This window comes from Perca fluviatilis, chromosome 6, assembly GCF_010015445.1.
Source record: "Perca fluviatilis chromosome 6, GENO_Pfluv_1.0, whole genome shotgun sequence".
NCBI classification, from domain to species: Eukaryota; Metazoa; Chordata; class Actinopteri; order Perciformes; family Percidae; genus Perca; species Perca fluviatilis.
In genome coordinates this window covers 39,841,273-39,857,296 of record NC_053117.1, presented here as the reverse complement: position 1 = coordinate 39,857,296, position 16,024 = coordinate 39,841,273, and the positions used below count along the sequence as shown (strand labels likewise).

Sequence of the window (16,024 nt, the reverse complement as noted above, 5' to 3'; positions counted from 1 at the left end):
TCGTCAAACTGCAAACCCACCTTTGAATCAAAATAAAACTTTCCTCTTATTTGTGAAATAAGCATGTGACCCGTTTCAACTCCACCAATCAAAGAATCAGAATCGAGAATCGATGAGAACCGGAATCGAAAGGAAGAATCGGAAATTGGAATCAGAATCGTTAATATCCAAACGATGCCCAACCCTAGGCGTTGGCCACCCAAAAATTCAACATCAGCTATTTCTGTCAAATGCTCATTATGTCAATCGTTCAAACAGTGATGTAGTGATGTAACATTTTGTGAAAATACTCTCTTAAGAATGTTTCTTTGGAAAACGGTGCTTGTCCCCAAGGGGGTAAGCTTAGCTTCAGAACGCCTAGCTCCTACGGCGCCATTTTGATGCTACAAAGAGATCACCTCCCGTTAGCATCCCACTGACTCCCATTCATTTTGACGTCACTTTCACAGCGAATAACTTTAGATCTGAAGCGTTTAAAGACAATGTATAAAAGGCTCCATTACCTTGTACCTCATGTTATGGCTCCGTAGCAGACGCTTTTATAAAAATAGGCTAACAATTGTGTCACAACCACGAGACTTACTGTCACACAGTAGAGGAATTACCGTATAGTACAGGAGAAGCTCACAGGCAGTTTGGACTTACGTTAGCTGTTTAGGTTTAATTACTAATGTTAACTTGCATGTTAGTGATCAATAATTAGCCTGTGCCCATGTTATCTCTATATCTGTCTAACAGCCCCTCATCAATTAGCTAGTTATAGATGTAGGGCTGCCACCTCTTAGTCGATTAGTCGACTAATCGGTCGTTTTGGTCTTAGTCGACTAAGATTTCTTTAGTTGATTAGTCATTTTTTATGCTTATTCATGCTTAATTACTTATTTCCAAGAAACTTCTGAGCACATTTATGGTAAACACAAGATTTAAAGTGGTGCTTTTGCAGGATTAATTGTGGAGAAACTCAGTTTTACAGATGGTTAATTAACTACATTTATATTGTGCTTTTCTAGTCTTAACCACCTCTCAAAGCGCACAGCTCTGTCAATTAAATCAACTAATCGATTAGTCGACAAAATCGTATAAGTGTTAGTCAACTAAGAATTTCTTTATTCAAGGAGACCCCTAAGTGTGTGTGTGTGTGTGTGTGTGTGTGTGTATGCGTGTGTGTGTGTGTGTGTGTGTGTGTGTGTGTGTGTATGGTACCGGGGATGTAACGTTACTCTAATGAGCAGAGGATCTCGCTTATTCTTTTACTTATCTGCTGAAATCACTTCACTGGATAAAACCCATCAGGTAAGAGAACGTTACATGTGTTGTGGAACAGAGCTAAGCTAGCTAGCTAGCGAGCAAGCCGAGCATCAAGCTAGGTGAGGTAGGTTGTGTGAGACGGGAGATGTAGTCCACTGAGCGGTTTCACACTAAACTAAGCGGTACTACGACAAACCTACGGCTAACTGAGACTTTCTTCGGTTGAAAAATTTTCTTTTAAATTGACGAACATCATATTTGTAGTCCATGGCTCAATTCAAACGGGATCAAAAAATAATTAGCTTCTCCCCGTTCACTATTGTTCATATTTTTTCTGAGTTTAGGTCCCATGAGGTCCACCGGAAGGGGCGGGACTTCAGCTCTCTATTGAATAGCAATATTAGCATATTGAATTTTTGAGTGGCCAATGCCTTTTTCTAAAATAGTGGCCCTTAGAGAGTATCTTTTTACTAATCTGCTGCACTACTGTGTATGCACACATCATTTACTCTGCAACACAAGTAACATTCAAAATTTTTTTCTTTCCAAGCAAGGTCCTTGCTGCTCTGCTGAAGAATTTCCGGATTCTCTTCAGCGGGCTCTTCTTCGCTTCATCAGGAAACCCGTCAGATGTACTGGATGCTCTGCTGAAGAATTTCTGGATTCTCTTCAGCGGGTTCTTCTTCGCTTCATCAGGAAACTCATCAGATGTACTGGCTGCTCTGCTGAAGAATTTCTGGATTCTCTTCAGCGGGCTCTTCAACGCTTCATCAGGAAACTCGTCAGATGTACTGGCTGCTCTGCTGAAGAATTTCTGGGCTCTCTTCAGCGGGCTCTTCTTCGCTTTAACAGGAATCCCGTCAGATGTACTGTCTGCCCTGCTGAAGAATTTCTGGAGCGGGCTCTTCTTCGCTTCATCAGGAAACCCGTCAGATGTACTGTCCGCCCTGTGGCTAGAAGCTAAGCCTGTGCCATTGGTACGAGTTCTGGCTGAAGGCCCTTCACCTTTGCTCTCTTCATCTGCCTCGTCGTCAGATGGGCGTTCCTCTTCTGCGTAATCCATTGGACACACCAGCATTTTGTGAAAGGACTCGTTCACACTGAAGAAACACACACATATACACATGACAAGCAGTGAAAGAATCAGCCATTCAATCATGCGCCTATTGAAAAAACCAGAGGGGACCGAGCCTTCTCTGTAGTAGCCCCCAGTAGCCCCCAAACTCTGGAATTCCCTCCCACCCTAGATCAAATCATGTAATACAATTAGTTATTACATGATTTAGTGCTAGGCACTGTTAGGCACTGCTAGGCACTGTTAGTCACTGTTAGGCACTGTTAGGCACTGCTAGGCACTGTTAGTCACTGTTAGGCACTGCTAGGCACTGCTAGGTACTGTTAGGTACTGTTAGGCACCAGGGGTGTAACGGTACGCAAAAATCACGGTTCGGTTCATTTTCGGTACAGTAAGAGAAAGAAATGCAAACATTAAACTGCAGGTTGTTTATTACTATAAACTTATTTTTAACAATTTGTTTACACTTTTTTAAACACTTTTTAATAAAATATAATAAATAAAATATATATAAAATAAAAAAAGAATAAGAAATAAAATACTGCTGCAAAGTTCTCCACTAAATAAAATACTCTCAGTCTCAAACCAATATCACATAATAAAATATAATGAAAAATATAAATAAATAAAACTATGGATTACAGTGCAGCATTACCAATCCCAGCTTGTAGGCCTGCTCATATTAAACAAATATATATAACTTTTCCAAAGTGTAAAGTCCAGAATCAACAGTTTCAGTTTTTAGACCTGCTCAGATTTTTAAGAACTTTTCCACAGTCTAAAGTGCAGCATTAAGAAACATACTCTATCATTACTGAGCAATGTCGGCACACTGCTTTCGTCTTATCGACTAGTCTTTGTCCGTTGACGTATTTCACTGGGAAACCCAAGTGTTCCCAAACAGGAAACCTGATATGGCTGTCTCTTCAGGCTCCATCTTGTCCATACTGTCTATGGGCTTGTCTGCATTGGCCATGACGCTAGCTAGCGAGAGGCTGGGCTAAAGCGTGCCGTATGTGTTGTTGTTGGTTGTTGTCGGGTTGTTGTACAGTGCGCTGTGTGATTTTAATTTTTTCCCCCAAACCACTTCAGCGGAAATCCCGCCCTGCAGTCAATTTCATTGGTTTAGGTTACAGTGATGGCGGGTAGGTTTAGAGATCAGTGTTTGGTGTAGGCAATCTGTACAGTGATTGACATATTGACATGACCAATGAAAACTTTAGAATCAGCTGCAGGGCGGGATTTGCGCTGAACGCGGAGACTTCCGCCACTTAATATGTTCGTGTGGAAACACGAAAATTTACTTATGTTCCGCACACAAAAGATTGTATTCGTTCGGTGCACATGTGCACCGTACCGGAAGCCCTGTACCAAAACGGTCCGGTACGAATACACGTACTGTTACACCCCTATTAGGCACTGCTAGGCACTGTTTGCTAGGCACTGTTAGGCACTGCTAGGTATGTGTTAGGCACTGAGGCACTGCTAGGCACTGCTAGGCACTGCTAGGTACTGTTAGGCACTGTTAGGCACTGCTAGGTACTGTTAGGCACTGTTAGGCACTGCTAGGTACTGTTAGGCACTGTTAGGCACTGCTAGGCACTGCTAGGCACTGCTAGGCACTGCTAGGTCTCAGCATAGCCATCTAGCGGTAGGGGGGTTTAAACACAACATAAATGTGAACCACTATTTCATGAATATTTTTGAATGTAAACTGAAAAAAAAAAAATAGTACTGCTAAATAAAATATTGCGATACTCAAGTGTATCGATTTTTTTCTTACTCCCCTATTTAATATTGATGGCGTTTACTTTTGGTGCAAATGTTCCACCAAAACCAGTTCCTTCCTGAGACTATTTAGCAGAGCCATTGCGTCCGGAGAGTAGTGCCACCCAAGACGTTAGTGATTGGTTTAAAGAAATGCAACTATCCCAGAATGCATCTGTGGTGTAGCTGACACACAGTAACTTACTACTCGCTCATGTCCGTCTCATCCATCAGATGGGCCATTGTAACAAATGGGTGCGTGATAGCCTTCTCCGGAACCATCCTCTTCTTCGAGTCCATTTGTAGAAGAGATTTCAGGAGGCTCACAAAAGCTCTTTGGTCCTCCAGTTCAACAGGTTGCTCGATGTCTACCTAAAATTTAAACAAAGTGTTCATTTTATCTCCTTCCTGTCTCTTGGTTAGCTAGCCTGTTTGCCGCTGGGGCTCAGTTCTCAACGCGGTGCGGAGGAAGAGTAGTCTACGATCGCTATATTAAGCTTTATGGTATAGGACATTATTTTATTAACTTATTTTGAATGTGTAGGTATGTGGATCTTTTAAAAGACATGTTTATGTTGAAATAAATATACCAACACAAGTAGTTAGGTAGGTTTTTGTACCTTTGCCTTCTGATGGACATAATGTACAAAAATAGATATTTTATAGGGATTTTTTAGAATGAACATTCAGGGCACTATCTTGCACCCTGCGCTGCGCAATGCCCGACACAGGTGTCAATTTCCTGTCCAGTGCCTAAGTTGTTTAAATAGCAAATGCACCTGCGCCCATCTGTGTGCCCATGGGCGTGCTGGTCTTACAGGGAGGTGTGTTCAGGTGCATTCTGGGCGTGCTGGTCTTACAGGGAGGTGTGTTCAGGTGCATTCTGGGCGTGCTGGTCTTACAGGGAGGTGTGTTCAGGTGCATTCTGGGCATGCTGGTCTTACAGGGAGGTGTGTTCAGGTGCATTCTGGGCATGCTGGTCTTACAGGGAGGTGTGTTCAGGTGCATTCTGGGCATGCTGGTCTGGACTAGTATTCAAGTCAAGTCAAACTTTATTTGTTCCCAGAGGGGCAATTAAATTCCTGGGTGAAAGTCTTGTGTTTTCCCCGGGACACGAACTCCGCTCCTCTGCTTGTAAAGGGCTATTTATGCTTCTGCGTTAAATCTACGCCGTGGCTTCGTACGTAGGTATGTGGAGACAGAAACCCTTCGCCGGACCCTACGCCGTAGCCTGACGTCACCTCTCAAAAAATTTAACTAATTTCCTGTTTCGCCTTCTCCATATTTCCCCAGTGTGGGATTAATAAAATATATCTTATCTTATGAAATCAAGGAGAGGGTTAACTTTTCAGATTTCCCACCGTGGCCAGAAAGAACAGGTTTGTTTCTCTCACTGTGACTCTAGAGTCACTACTCACTCTGAAGATAATCACTGTTACTCTCTCACTCTCTCTACCACACACACACACACACACACACACACACACACACACACACACACACACACACACACACACACACACACACACACACACACACACGCTGCCCTGCTACCTACGCACAAGTATAACCTCCAGGCCACTTACGTAGGCTACGGCGAAAGCTCTGCGTGGAGTCTCTGCAGGTCCATTAATCACGCTTAAGCCCTGTGTTTTATGTTATTTTCTAATCAGATAGAATCCCCTCACCAAGGTCTGTTGAATCGGACGAAAAAAGGCAACGGTGCGTGACACACCGCAAGAACTATGGCAACGGAAGCTCACTGACGATCTCCTTGGGTTGTGACGGCCTTTAGCATCACAGCGAATCGTTATTAATTAATTAATTACTCATACAATGGTCGCTTACTGTTATCAGGTCATCCAGTCTGTTAAAAGACCTGTCCCATTCTCCAGGATCTCTGTCGTTGTAAAGCTCGTACTCGCCTGGAGTCTGCAAGAGCAAAATATATATATCAGATACTTCTTCATTTAAAAAGGAGTTGTTGTCTAATTGGGAGACAAAGGCACAACAAGGTTAACATACCTTTAGCCACCATTTTGGGTAGTTTGTTTTCTGGTTCATCGTAAAGAACTTGTGGGTGAAGTATCCGGCACGGAGAAGGTGGTCAGCCGGCTGTCCCAGTATTTCAACGATGCCTCTCATCTGGAGAGAATTTAAAGAATCACATCAACCGACATCCTACACCTACAGAGTCCCTCGCTGGTGTCTAATGCCTAACGCCTGCATATACTGTTAAAATAATGGATGAAGCTAAGGGGTCTGAAAAAGCCCCTGCTAACTTCCAGCAGGGGGTGACTCCACTGGCTCCAAAACGAAGTCTGTTTCTATAGAAGTCTATGAGAAAATGAGCCTACTTCTCACTTGATTTATTACCTCAGTAAACATTTTCATAATGAGTTTATGGTCCCAATCGCTAGTTTCAAGTCTTCTTCAACACAGCATGATGTTCATTTAGTAAATGATGCTCCCATTTATTTTATGAAAGAAGATAAATCAGGGGATGCTTTAGGACCTGTCAATCAGGACAGAGGCTTAGCAATGCTAACCATGCTAACACTGTGGACATTAAAATAGACCTCAACTTGTTTTTGGCTGTTGTCTGTGTTTTTATCTTAAACTTTGACCCTCGCACTGTGTGTTTTCCCTTCAGCGAAGTTAATGGGAACACTTTAGTCGCCTATATATGTCTTGTTCAGCGTTCTGCCAATCAACCGAGCTAGCTTCCAGTAGCGTTTATAGCTGGTAACTTAAGGGAAAGTTTGCAGATTTATTGTTCTGTCGTACATGCAGGTAAATGATGGCAGTACCTGGAGCACTGCGTTTACCTGCCAGTAAATCTCCTCTGGATGGGTTGCAAGTCGTCAACTTTCCCTCTTTAGCATTTAGCTTAGCGCAGCACCATGAAAACCGTAGATGAAAAAATTAAATGAGATATCTCCATTTTGGAGGTGAGTGTCGCTAAATAAGGTGCAGATGAAAATGGAGAGATCTCCTTTTTATTTGGGATTTAATTGGCATTTGAACGGCAAGATTAATTCCTTTGACTCTTGGATGGGAGGTGATCCACAAAAGCCTATATGGTCGGAACAATTGGATGTCGGAGCAGAGGGTTTATTTTTGTCGAAACAAAGGGACGTCGGACTAGTGGGCTGCAGGACCAAAGGGAATTTTTCGGGTTATCGAGAGGTCGGAACAATGTAGCGTCGGAGAAATGGCCGTTCCCCATAAACAACACTGGCTTAGACTTGTCCTAGAATTGTCTCGTCTGGTTTCAACAGCAAAATTGTCAAACTTGAGGCTTCAAAAGTCCACAAAAACCAATGGGTGACGTCACTGATGCTACGTCCGTCGTTTGTACGGTCTATGTACGGATGCATTTGGTTACTTACAGACTGGTACTGGAAGTGACCTGGAAACAGGTGTTCGGCGACGTACAGCCAGAAGAGCACACAGCCGAGACTCCACATGTCTATGGCCTCGGAGACGGGGAGACCCAGGAAGACTTCTGGTGCCCTGTGAGAGGTGTACAAGAATCCCAAGAGCTGTTAAGTACTTTGTCAAATTCAGCATGTGTACTGAAGATTGACACATTGGCCCAATCCCAAAGTGAGCCCTGAGGACTAAGGACTAAAGACTCACAGACTTAATTGATCTCAGGTGCTAAGTGAGTGAGTGCGTGTGTGAGGCCACATGGGCTCAGATAGGTAGAAATGGGATCGGGACAGCACTTAACGAGATCACATGTTACCTTGGCAACGTTTAATAACAAAGATGTTGCTGACACTTGCCAGTTTGGGAATTTTCATTTTAAGTTTGTTGCTTTCCACAAGGCCAAGGCCCAGGAGACGGCTGCCTGATTCCACATTATTTCAAGCTCTTGTTTTATCTTCGTAATTTCCGGATTTCCCTACAGTCTCCGCGGTAAACGTCACAACGCTTTGAACTGTGGGTAATTCCCTTTGGTGAAGTCTGCATCGATGCAGACTCACGGAAAGGGCTCGGTAAGTGTGTACTCAAACGCTCACGCACTTTGAAATTCGACATTGGGACAACCCTAAGCCCTTACGAATTTCGTGAGAACACGCACCAAACTCTGTGAGTCTGTGAGTCTGGACTTTGGGATTGGGCCATTGTCTGTTAGATCATCCAAATGGATGTTTGCTAACATTTTTGGTAGTAAAGGGATGTACTTTTTACTAAAATTACCTCTATTTATGAAGAATTCTTCTGGCTAGATTTTTATTTAAAATAAATTTTAGTTATTCTTCAAGAATGGAAGCTTTTTTTTTTTAAGCAGATTTGGATTTGCTAAGCTCGGGAGAGAAGACTCAATACTTTGCTTAAAGTGTAAAGTGCAGGTTAACCACCACAACCAATTAATATGTAAATAAAGTGCTCAATATGTATATATTTAAACATTTCTGTCTTAAAATGCGTTAAAATAACATTTATTGGGGTTTCTTCAAAGGTAGCATGTTTTTTACAGTAACTGGGTGATGACGTCATAAGAGGGAGTAGCAACCCATAGCAGGTACATAGACAGGCCAACAACGGGACAATTTTATCCATTTTCGCCATATTATTCATCACTAAATTCACTTCTGACAACGTTTTAGGCGAGAAATTAACTGTTTAGATTTCGAATATAGGCAGTCTTGCACAAATCGTTGCTGAATTGACAGTTTGCTGCAAAGTTTTCAGAGTTGAGAAGCTCCATGAAGTGAGGCGACAACCAGCAGCGCCTGCCCCGGCCGCTGGCTCATCGCTCGGACAGTCTCGCTCGGACACACCGCTGTAAACCGGAGGTCTCTCAGACCGTATACACACACACACACACACACACACACACACACACACACACACACACACACACACACACACACACACCGCTGTAAACCGGAGGTCTCTCAGACCGCTCTCCACTGTAAAAACTACCAACTTTTCATATTATATTCAGCATTTAGTTATAAAAAGCCATACAAAACAATGGTGGGCAGCTCTAATCTTTATGTTTAATAAGCACATTGCTTAACTTCATGAAAACTGTAACCTGCAATTTACACTTTAAGAACGAGCTGTAAAATAACCCATAATAATTGTGAAATGTAATTAAATGTTTGAACGCTGAAACTGAAATGTTGGGCCCTTTGTGTGCATGACATGGAAATAAAGAATACATCAATCACTGTGTTCAAAGATGAGCTGTGCAGAGTGAATGTACCTGTAACCCAGAGGTTGGATTGTATGTCCACGATGCTCCTTTGAGGTGGGGAAGGACACCCCGAAATCTATTAGTTTCACCCTGAAGGGCTCGCCCTGGTGGTTAGTCAGCATTACGTTGTCCGGCTTCAGGTCCGAGTGAACCACACCGATGCCTTTCAGAGCGTCAAAGGCCGTCAGCAACTGCAAAGACAAAGACAGGACAAGTGATAGGGCTTTGACTTTTGCCCAAAAATCATATTCAAAGTTTGTTTCTTTATTAATATTCAAATATATTTGAATATTTATTAATAATATTTTGACCATTAAATGCCTTCAGTAAGACCTATATTGATATCAAACTTAAGTTAAAAAAAAAAATATGAAAAGTCAGACTTGTAGCTACATTTTGAAATGCGTGAAAAAGCCTCGGAATCTGAATTGAAAACAACGTTTACAAGCAAATACATTTACAAAAAATAATGCCCATAACAGATTTATCAAATGTCTGTAACGGAGCACTTCCAGGACTCAAAATGTTAGCTTGAGGTGCTCTTTGGATGGGATAAACATAATGTAGAAACCATAAGGAAACTCCAAGGCACTCTCTTGTAGAAAAATTTGTCAACTGTTGAGTCCCTGACGAAGGCTTGTTTGCCGAAACGTGTCGGAGTTTTTAATAAAGGCTTTTTAATTTTTCTACAAGAGACTGCCTTGGAGTTTCCTTATGGTTTCTACAATGCCCATAACAGGTTTGAATATTAAGGGCTACCTAATATTCGTTCGAATATGATTATTTTTTTAAATATTTGAATGATATTCGAATAAACGAAGTTCGGAGTCAAAGCCCTAACGTGAATGATTAAAGACACCAGTGACCAGCGTGCAGACTGAGACAGATACAGACGGAGACTGTCCTCCACCGAAAAAACGCTCCCATAGGTCGTTTGTTCAAGCAGCAATTACAACTCAGATGTACCTTCATAGTGGTAGCGCCCTCTAGAGGCCGTAGTAGTTATGATGGGAGCAAATCAGGAAGTAAAGTGACCAGTTCGTCACCTTAATTCTTACCTAGTCTCCCTTTGCCAGACCCTCCTCCACAGCGCTGCAGAGGAGGGTCTGGCTAGTCCACACATCATTCCGGGATGGGAGAAAAACGTGCTCTGGTTCATTGGCATTTCTTTAAAGGAACTATTTTTGGTGGACCATGTGTACGTTCAAAAGTAGTAGAATGTGCGCCAGATGTCCTCAAAAGTAGGCAGGTTGGGGGGATGGATGAGTCAAAGAAACACAGGACTTTCACCCAGGAGACCAGGGTTCATGTCCCATTAAATAAAAGTAAACGGCGAGTTCTTCACAGAACAATCGGAGCTACGTCTCGTGTCTGCGTCACGTGGTAACCTTCAGGAAGTGAAGTAACGTCGGATTTGAACCCAAACCACCATCTTTTTGATCACCTTAACTAAGTAGTGTTGGTGCCTAAACCCTAACCAAACTGGGACCTTTCACAACGTTAACCACGTGTTTAAAACCGGGACCTTCTCAGGTTTAGATATGAGGGACAGAAAACACTCCTGTAGGTCGTATTAGAGGGGAACAAACAACCGATATCGTCGTATGGTTTGGTGGGCTGGTTGCATAGTAGAGATACAGATGTGTGTGTGTGTGTGTGTGTGTGTTCTTGTTTAAATATATTCGTGGGGTCCAAAAACTGGGAGTCCAGTAAACTTGTTGGGTCCCGACAGCTTTGGGGGGCCAAAATGCTGGACCCCACAAGTTGAAAGAGCTGTTTGAGGGTTAAGACTTAGTTTTAGGATTAGGGCTAGAATTAGGTTATGGTTAAGGTGAGGGTAAGGGTTAAGGTTAGGCATTTAGTTGTGATGGTTAAGGTTAAGGTAAGGGTTAAGGTTAGGCATTTAGTTGTGATGGTTAAGGTGAGGGTAAGGGTTAAGGTTAGGCATTTAGTTGTGATGGTTAAGGTTAGGGTAAGGGTTCAGGTTAGACATTTAGTTGTGATGGTTAAGGTTAGGGTAAGGGTTCAGGTTAGACATTTAGTTGTGATGGTTAAGGTTAGGGTAAGGGGCTAAGGAATGCATTATGTAAATGATGGGTCCCCACAAAGATAGTGAAACGCACTGTGTGTGTGTGTTTGTGTGTGTGTGTGTGTGTGTATGTGTGTATGTGTCTGTTTGTGTGTGTGTGTGTGTGTGTGTGTGTCTGTGTGAACACAGTCGTCATCATCCTCATCTGACTGAGTGTAATGTCATTACTCCCCTCAGTGTTTACCTGCTGTGCTATCGGTCGTATCTCACTGAGGGACAGCGGCTTGTAGCGTCTCTCCCTCAACAGTTGATGAAGATTTCTGTCTAACATTTCGAAAGCGAGACAGGTTTGTCCTTTGTGTTTAAACATTTCGAGGAACTGCGCCACGTTCTTCTTGACTGGGTCAAGAGCGCTCACCGCTTTGAGCATTTTGATCTGCGGAGACAAGAGCAAACATTACATCGCATGGTATCAGCACCTCATTTACTCAAATCAGTAAGGAGGGAAGGAAGAGGAAATTATCCAAAAGAAGGAAAGTGATCTACCTCTTCTTCAACGTCCTCGCTATTCTCAGATTTTAGGATCTTGATGGCTACATCCTGTGATGTGACTAAGTTCACACACTTGGCAACTTTGCCAAAGCATCCTTCTCCGATGAAGTCCTGAATGCGGTAGTAACATGTGCGGCTGCACAGCACGTCTCTCCTTCGCACCTCACGGTGGGGCTGTGCAATTAATCGAAATGTAATCGTGATTATGATTTCGGTTCCCAATGATCACAAATACAGAATAATCGAGAAAAACTTATTATTTAGCTCATTACGTATTGCAAGTAAACTCTTATTTTCTCTATAAAAATAAAGTTTAAATAGGAAAGTATTATTAGTAAGTTATTAGTATGTGTTTTTTATTTTAAGTTCAATAATAGCAACGAGAAGTCAACGTGTAATCGTGTTAAATTATCGTGATTTCAATATTGACCGATAATAATCGTGATTATATATATTTTTTTTCCATAATCGAGCAGCCCTTACCTCATGGTTCTTCGATGTCTTCGTTTCACCTGCGACAGCTGACAGAGAAACAGAGGAGACAACACGACATCCACAGATTAATAAGATGACACTTTCTACTTATGTTAATAAATGCTCCACTGTAATAAAAACAGGTTAAAAGAAACAGTAATATAACAGTATCTGGGGCGCCCAGAGAACACTGTAATAACTAACGGAAAATAATGTTCTCGTCCTCAGAATGTAAAATCTTAATCTGCAAAGCAACTAGTGGCTTCAACTGTCCCGTCAAAGTATCTGAGTAAACATATAAGTGGAACAGAATTTAGATTAAAAAGTACACGCATCCTAAGTACAGTACTTGACTACATGTATTAAGTTTCTTCCCACCACTCTGTTTCTGTGTGTGTGTGCATGTGTGTGCGTGTTTCTGTTTGTGTGTGTGTGTGTGTGTGTTTGTGTGTGTGCATTTGCGTGTGTCTGTGTGTGTCTGTGCGTGTGTGTGTTTGCGTGTTTATGTGTGTGTGTGCATTTGCGTGTGTGTCTGTGTGTGTGTGTCTGTGCGTGTTTGTCTGTGTGTGTGTGTCTGTGCGCGTGCGTGTGTGTGTGCGTGTTTGTGTGTTTGCGTGTGAGTGTGTGTGTCTGTGCGTGTTTGTGTGTGTGTGCGTGTTTGTGTGTTTGCGTGTGTGCAGGTGTGCTTGACCACATGTATTAAGTTCCTTCCCACCACTCTGTTTCTCTGTGTGTGTGTGTGTCTCTGTTTGTGTTTGTCTGTGCGTGTGTGTGTTTGCGTGTGTGTGTGTGTTTGCGTGTGTGTTTGCGTGTGTTTGTGCGTGTGTGTGTGCGTTTGCGTGTGTGCGTTTGCGTGTGTGCGTTTGCGTGTGTGTGTGTTTTAGGGTTTCAACTAAATTACAAGAATGTTATGTGATTGTATCTAGTGCACATGTCCAGTATTTATATTGTATTTATCGTTGTTTTTAAGGGAGGCTATTGTAACATCTGGCCAGGGACTGCAGGTGAAGACTAGCCTTTTGGCAAATTCTGGCATATTTACAGAAATGTTTATTAATGTGCACTGTCCCTGACAAATAAAGAAAAAAACAAATATGTTCCTTGTTGATTAATCAGTTGATTATTTTCTCAGTTAATGGATTAGTTGTTTGGTCTCTAAAATGGTGAAAAATGTGGATCAGTGTTTCCCCAAAAAGCCCCAAGATGACGTCCTCAAATGTCTCGTTTTGTCCCCAACTCAAAGATATTCAGTTTACTGTCACAGAGGAGAGAAGACACTAGAACAATATTCACATTTAACAAGCTGACATCAGAGTTTTTTCATACAAAAATGACTCAAACCAATTTCTTGATTATCAAATTAGATGCCAATTAATGTAATAGCTCACAACTAATGGATTACTCTTTGCAGCTTTACTGTGTTTTCAGGTTCCTTACCTCTTTTGTCTGCTCTCAAACGGCTGGCTGAGCGTGATGGCATTTTACTGTAATCTACTTTTTCCCTGGCGCGGTTCATCGTCTCTTCTTTAACATACACGTGTCTTTTACATAGACATCAACTAACTTGGTTTGCAGTCCCTGAAATGTTTTCAGCTGAAGTTTTACACGATGAATTCTGGATTTTTGAGTCATTGTAACTGAATATTAATTCCATTCTAAAGACAGAACATTCCGTGGCAGTTTGTTTTTAAAAATGACCAGTTGTCAATGCATATTATTCATAGCCTGGTCCTACCAGACTCTGGTCCATTAGCCTGGTCCTACCATACTCTGGTACACTAGCCTGGTCCTACCAGACTCTGGTACACTAGCCTGGTCCTACCAGACTCTGGTACATTAGCCTGGTCCTACCAGACTCTGGTCCATTAGCCTGGTCCTACCAGACTCTGGTCCATTAGCCTGGTCCTACCAGACTCTGGTACATTAGCCTGGTCCTACCAGACTCTGGTCCATTAGCCTGGTCCTACCAGACTCTGGTACATTGGCCTGGTCCTACCAGACTCTGGTACATTAGCCTGGTCCTACCAGACTCTGGTACACTAGCCTGGTCCTACCAGACTCTGGTACATTAGCCTGGTCCTACCAGACTCTGGTACATTGGCCTGGTCCTACCAGACTCTGGTACATTAGCCTGGTCCTACCAGACTCTGGTCCATTAGCCTGGTCCTACCAGACTCTGGTACATTGGCCTGGTCCTACCAGACTCTGGTACATTAGCCTGGTCCTACCAGACTCTGGTCCATTAGCCTGGTCCTACCAGACTCTGGTACACTAGCCTGGTCCTACCAGACTCTGGTACATTAGCCTGGTCCTACCAGACTCTGGTACATTGGCCTGGTCCTACCAGACTCTGGTACACTAGCCTGGTCCTACCAGACTCTGGTACATTAGCCTGGTCCTACCAGACTCTGGTCCATTAGCCTGGTCCTACCAGACTCTGGTACACTAGCCTGGTCCTACCAGACTCTGGTACATTAGCCTGGTCCTACCAGACTCTGGTCCATTAGCCTGGTCCTACCAGACTCTGGTACATTGGCCTGGTCCTACCAGACTCTGGTACATTAGCCTGGTCCTACCAGACTCTGGTCCATTAGCCTGGTCCTACCAGACTCTGGTACATTGGCCTGGTCCTACCAGACTCTGGTACATTAGCCTGGTCCCACCAGACTCTGGTACACTAGCCTGGTCCTACCAGACTATACACTATAAGTGTCTTCTCTCCTCTGTGACAGTAAACTGAATATCTTTGAGTTGTGGACAAAACAAGACATTTGAGGACGTCATCTTGGGCTTTTTGGGAAGCACATTTTATAGAAAAAACTAAAAAATAATCGACAGATTAATCGACAATAAAAATCATCGTTAGTTGCAGCCCTGCAGACAACTAGCTACAACTCAAAGAGGCTGAAATGAACGGCTTTTCTCACTTGGCTGCTAATAACCAGTCCCTCCAGAAAAACGTGATTATGCGATCGCATAATTCAACGCATAATCAGACAAAGTCCGCATATTTATGCGGGGGCTGCATTTTCAAATACGTCGCACTTTCGCCGCATAAATTGCCAATTTCCGCACAAAATACGCGGGGCTTGCATGATTTCATAATCCCCGCATTTTCTTTGCAAAAAAGTCCCAAAATATATCTTAGCAGAAAGTTGAAAAATGTTGTGTTTAATTCACACAAGAGAAGCCATGTTCCCCTGTTGCCATGGGAACGTTATGAAGTGATGTAATTATGTCATCAAATCACTTTTTTTTCTCTTTTTCATCAAACCGCAGTTTTTGCAAGATCCCGCAATTTCAACGCATAAAATTGCATAAATATTCCGCCTACTCCATCGCATTTTTTTTAAGAAAACGTGCCGCATAATCAAGGATTTTTGCCCGCAGCAATCACAAAAAAAACTCCATTCTTTTGAAAAAAACTCCGCATTTTTCTGGAAGGACTGAATAATAACGGTTGAACAATACGACTTGAACGCAGCATCACTCAGCCCAGGTGTGGCATCAATTTAGTGCGCGTGCGAGGTGCCACTTCTTCATCTTCGCCCCCGCCCTCGCAGAGTCTGTGAACGCCTCGAACCGAAAGTTAGCTAACATTTGCTTTGAATGTCACTTTATAATTGGTATGTAACACATTTAAAAACCAAACAAAGTAGCCTAC

The 16,024-nt window shown here is 42.7% G+C and overlaps 2 protein-coding genes across 2 annotated transcripts in view; one reads left to right on the top strand and one right to left on the bottom strand.

The window, feature by feature from the left end:
• Nucleotides 1-1,559: 1,559 nt before the first annotated feature.
• Nucleotides 1,560-14,151, bottom strand: LOC120560406 (homeodomain-interacting protein kinase 2-like). Its single transcript, XM_039802871.1, has 10 exons — nt 13,798-14,151; nt 12,370-12,407; nt 11,881-12,060; nt 11,579-11,770; nt 9,315-9,496; nt 7,483-7,606; nt 6,116-6,235; nt 5,939-6,022; nt 4,296-4,462; nt 1,560-2,348 (listed from the first exon to the last, which is right to left on the bottom strand). Exons 1-10 carry the CDS (start codon nt 13,874-13,876, stop codon nt 1,754-1,756), a joined length of 1,761 nt encoding a protein of 586 aa, XP_039658805.1. The 5' UTR covers nt 13,877-14,151; the 3' UTR covers nt 1,560-1,753.
• A 1,719-nt stretch (nt 14,152-15,870) lies between these two features.
• The window catches only part of LOC120560407 (tetratricopeptide repeat protein 28-like), a 391,494-nt gene continuing 391,340 nt past the window's right edge, over nt 15,871-16,024 (top strand). Inside the window, exon 1 of the mRNA XM_039802872.1 lies at nt 15,871-15,986. The gene's annotated coding sequence lies outside the window, so the exon portion shown is untranslated. The remainder of the gene's footprint in view (nt 15,987-16,024) is intronic.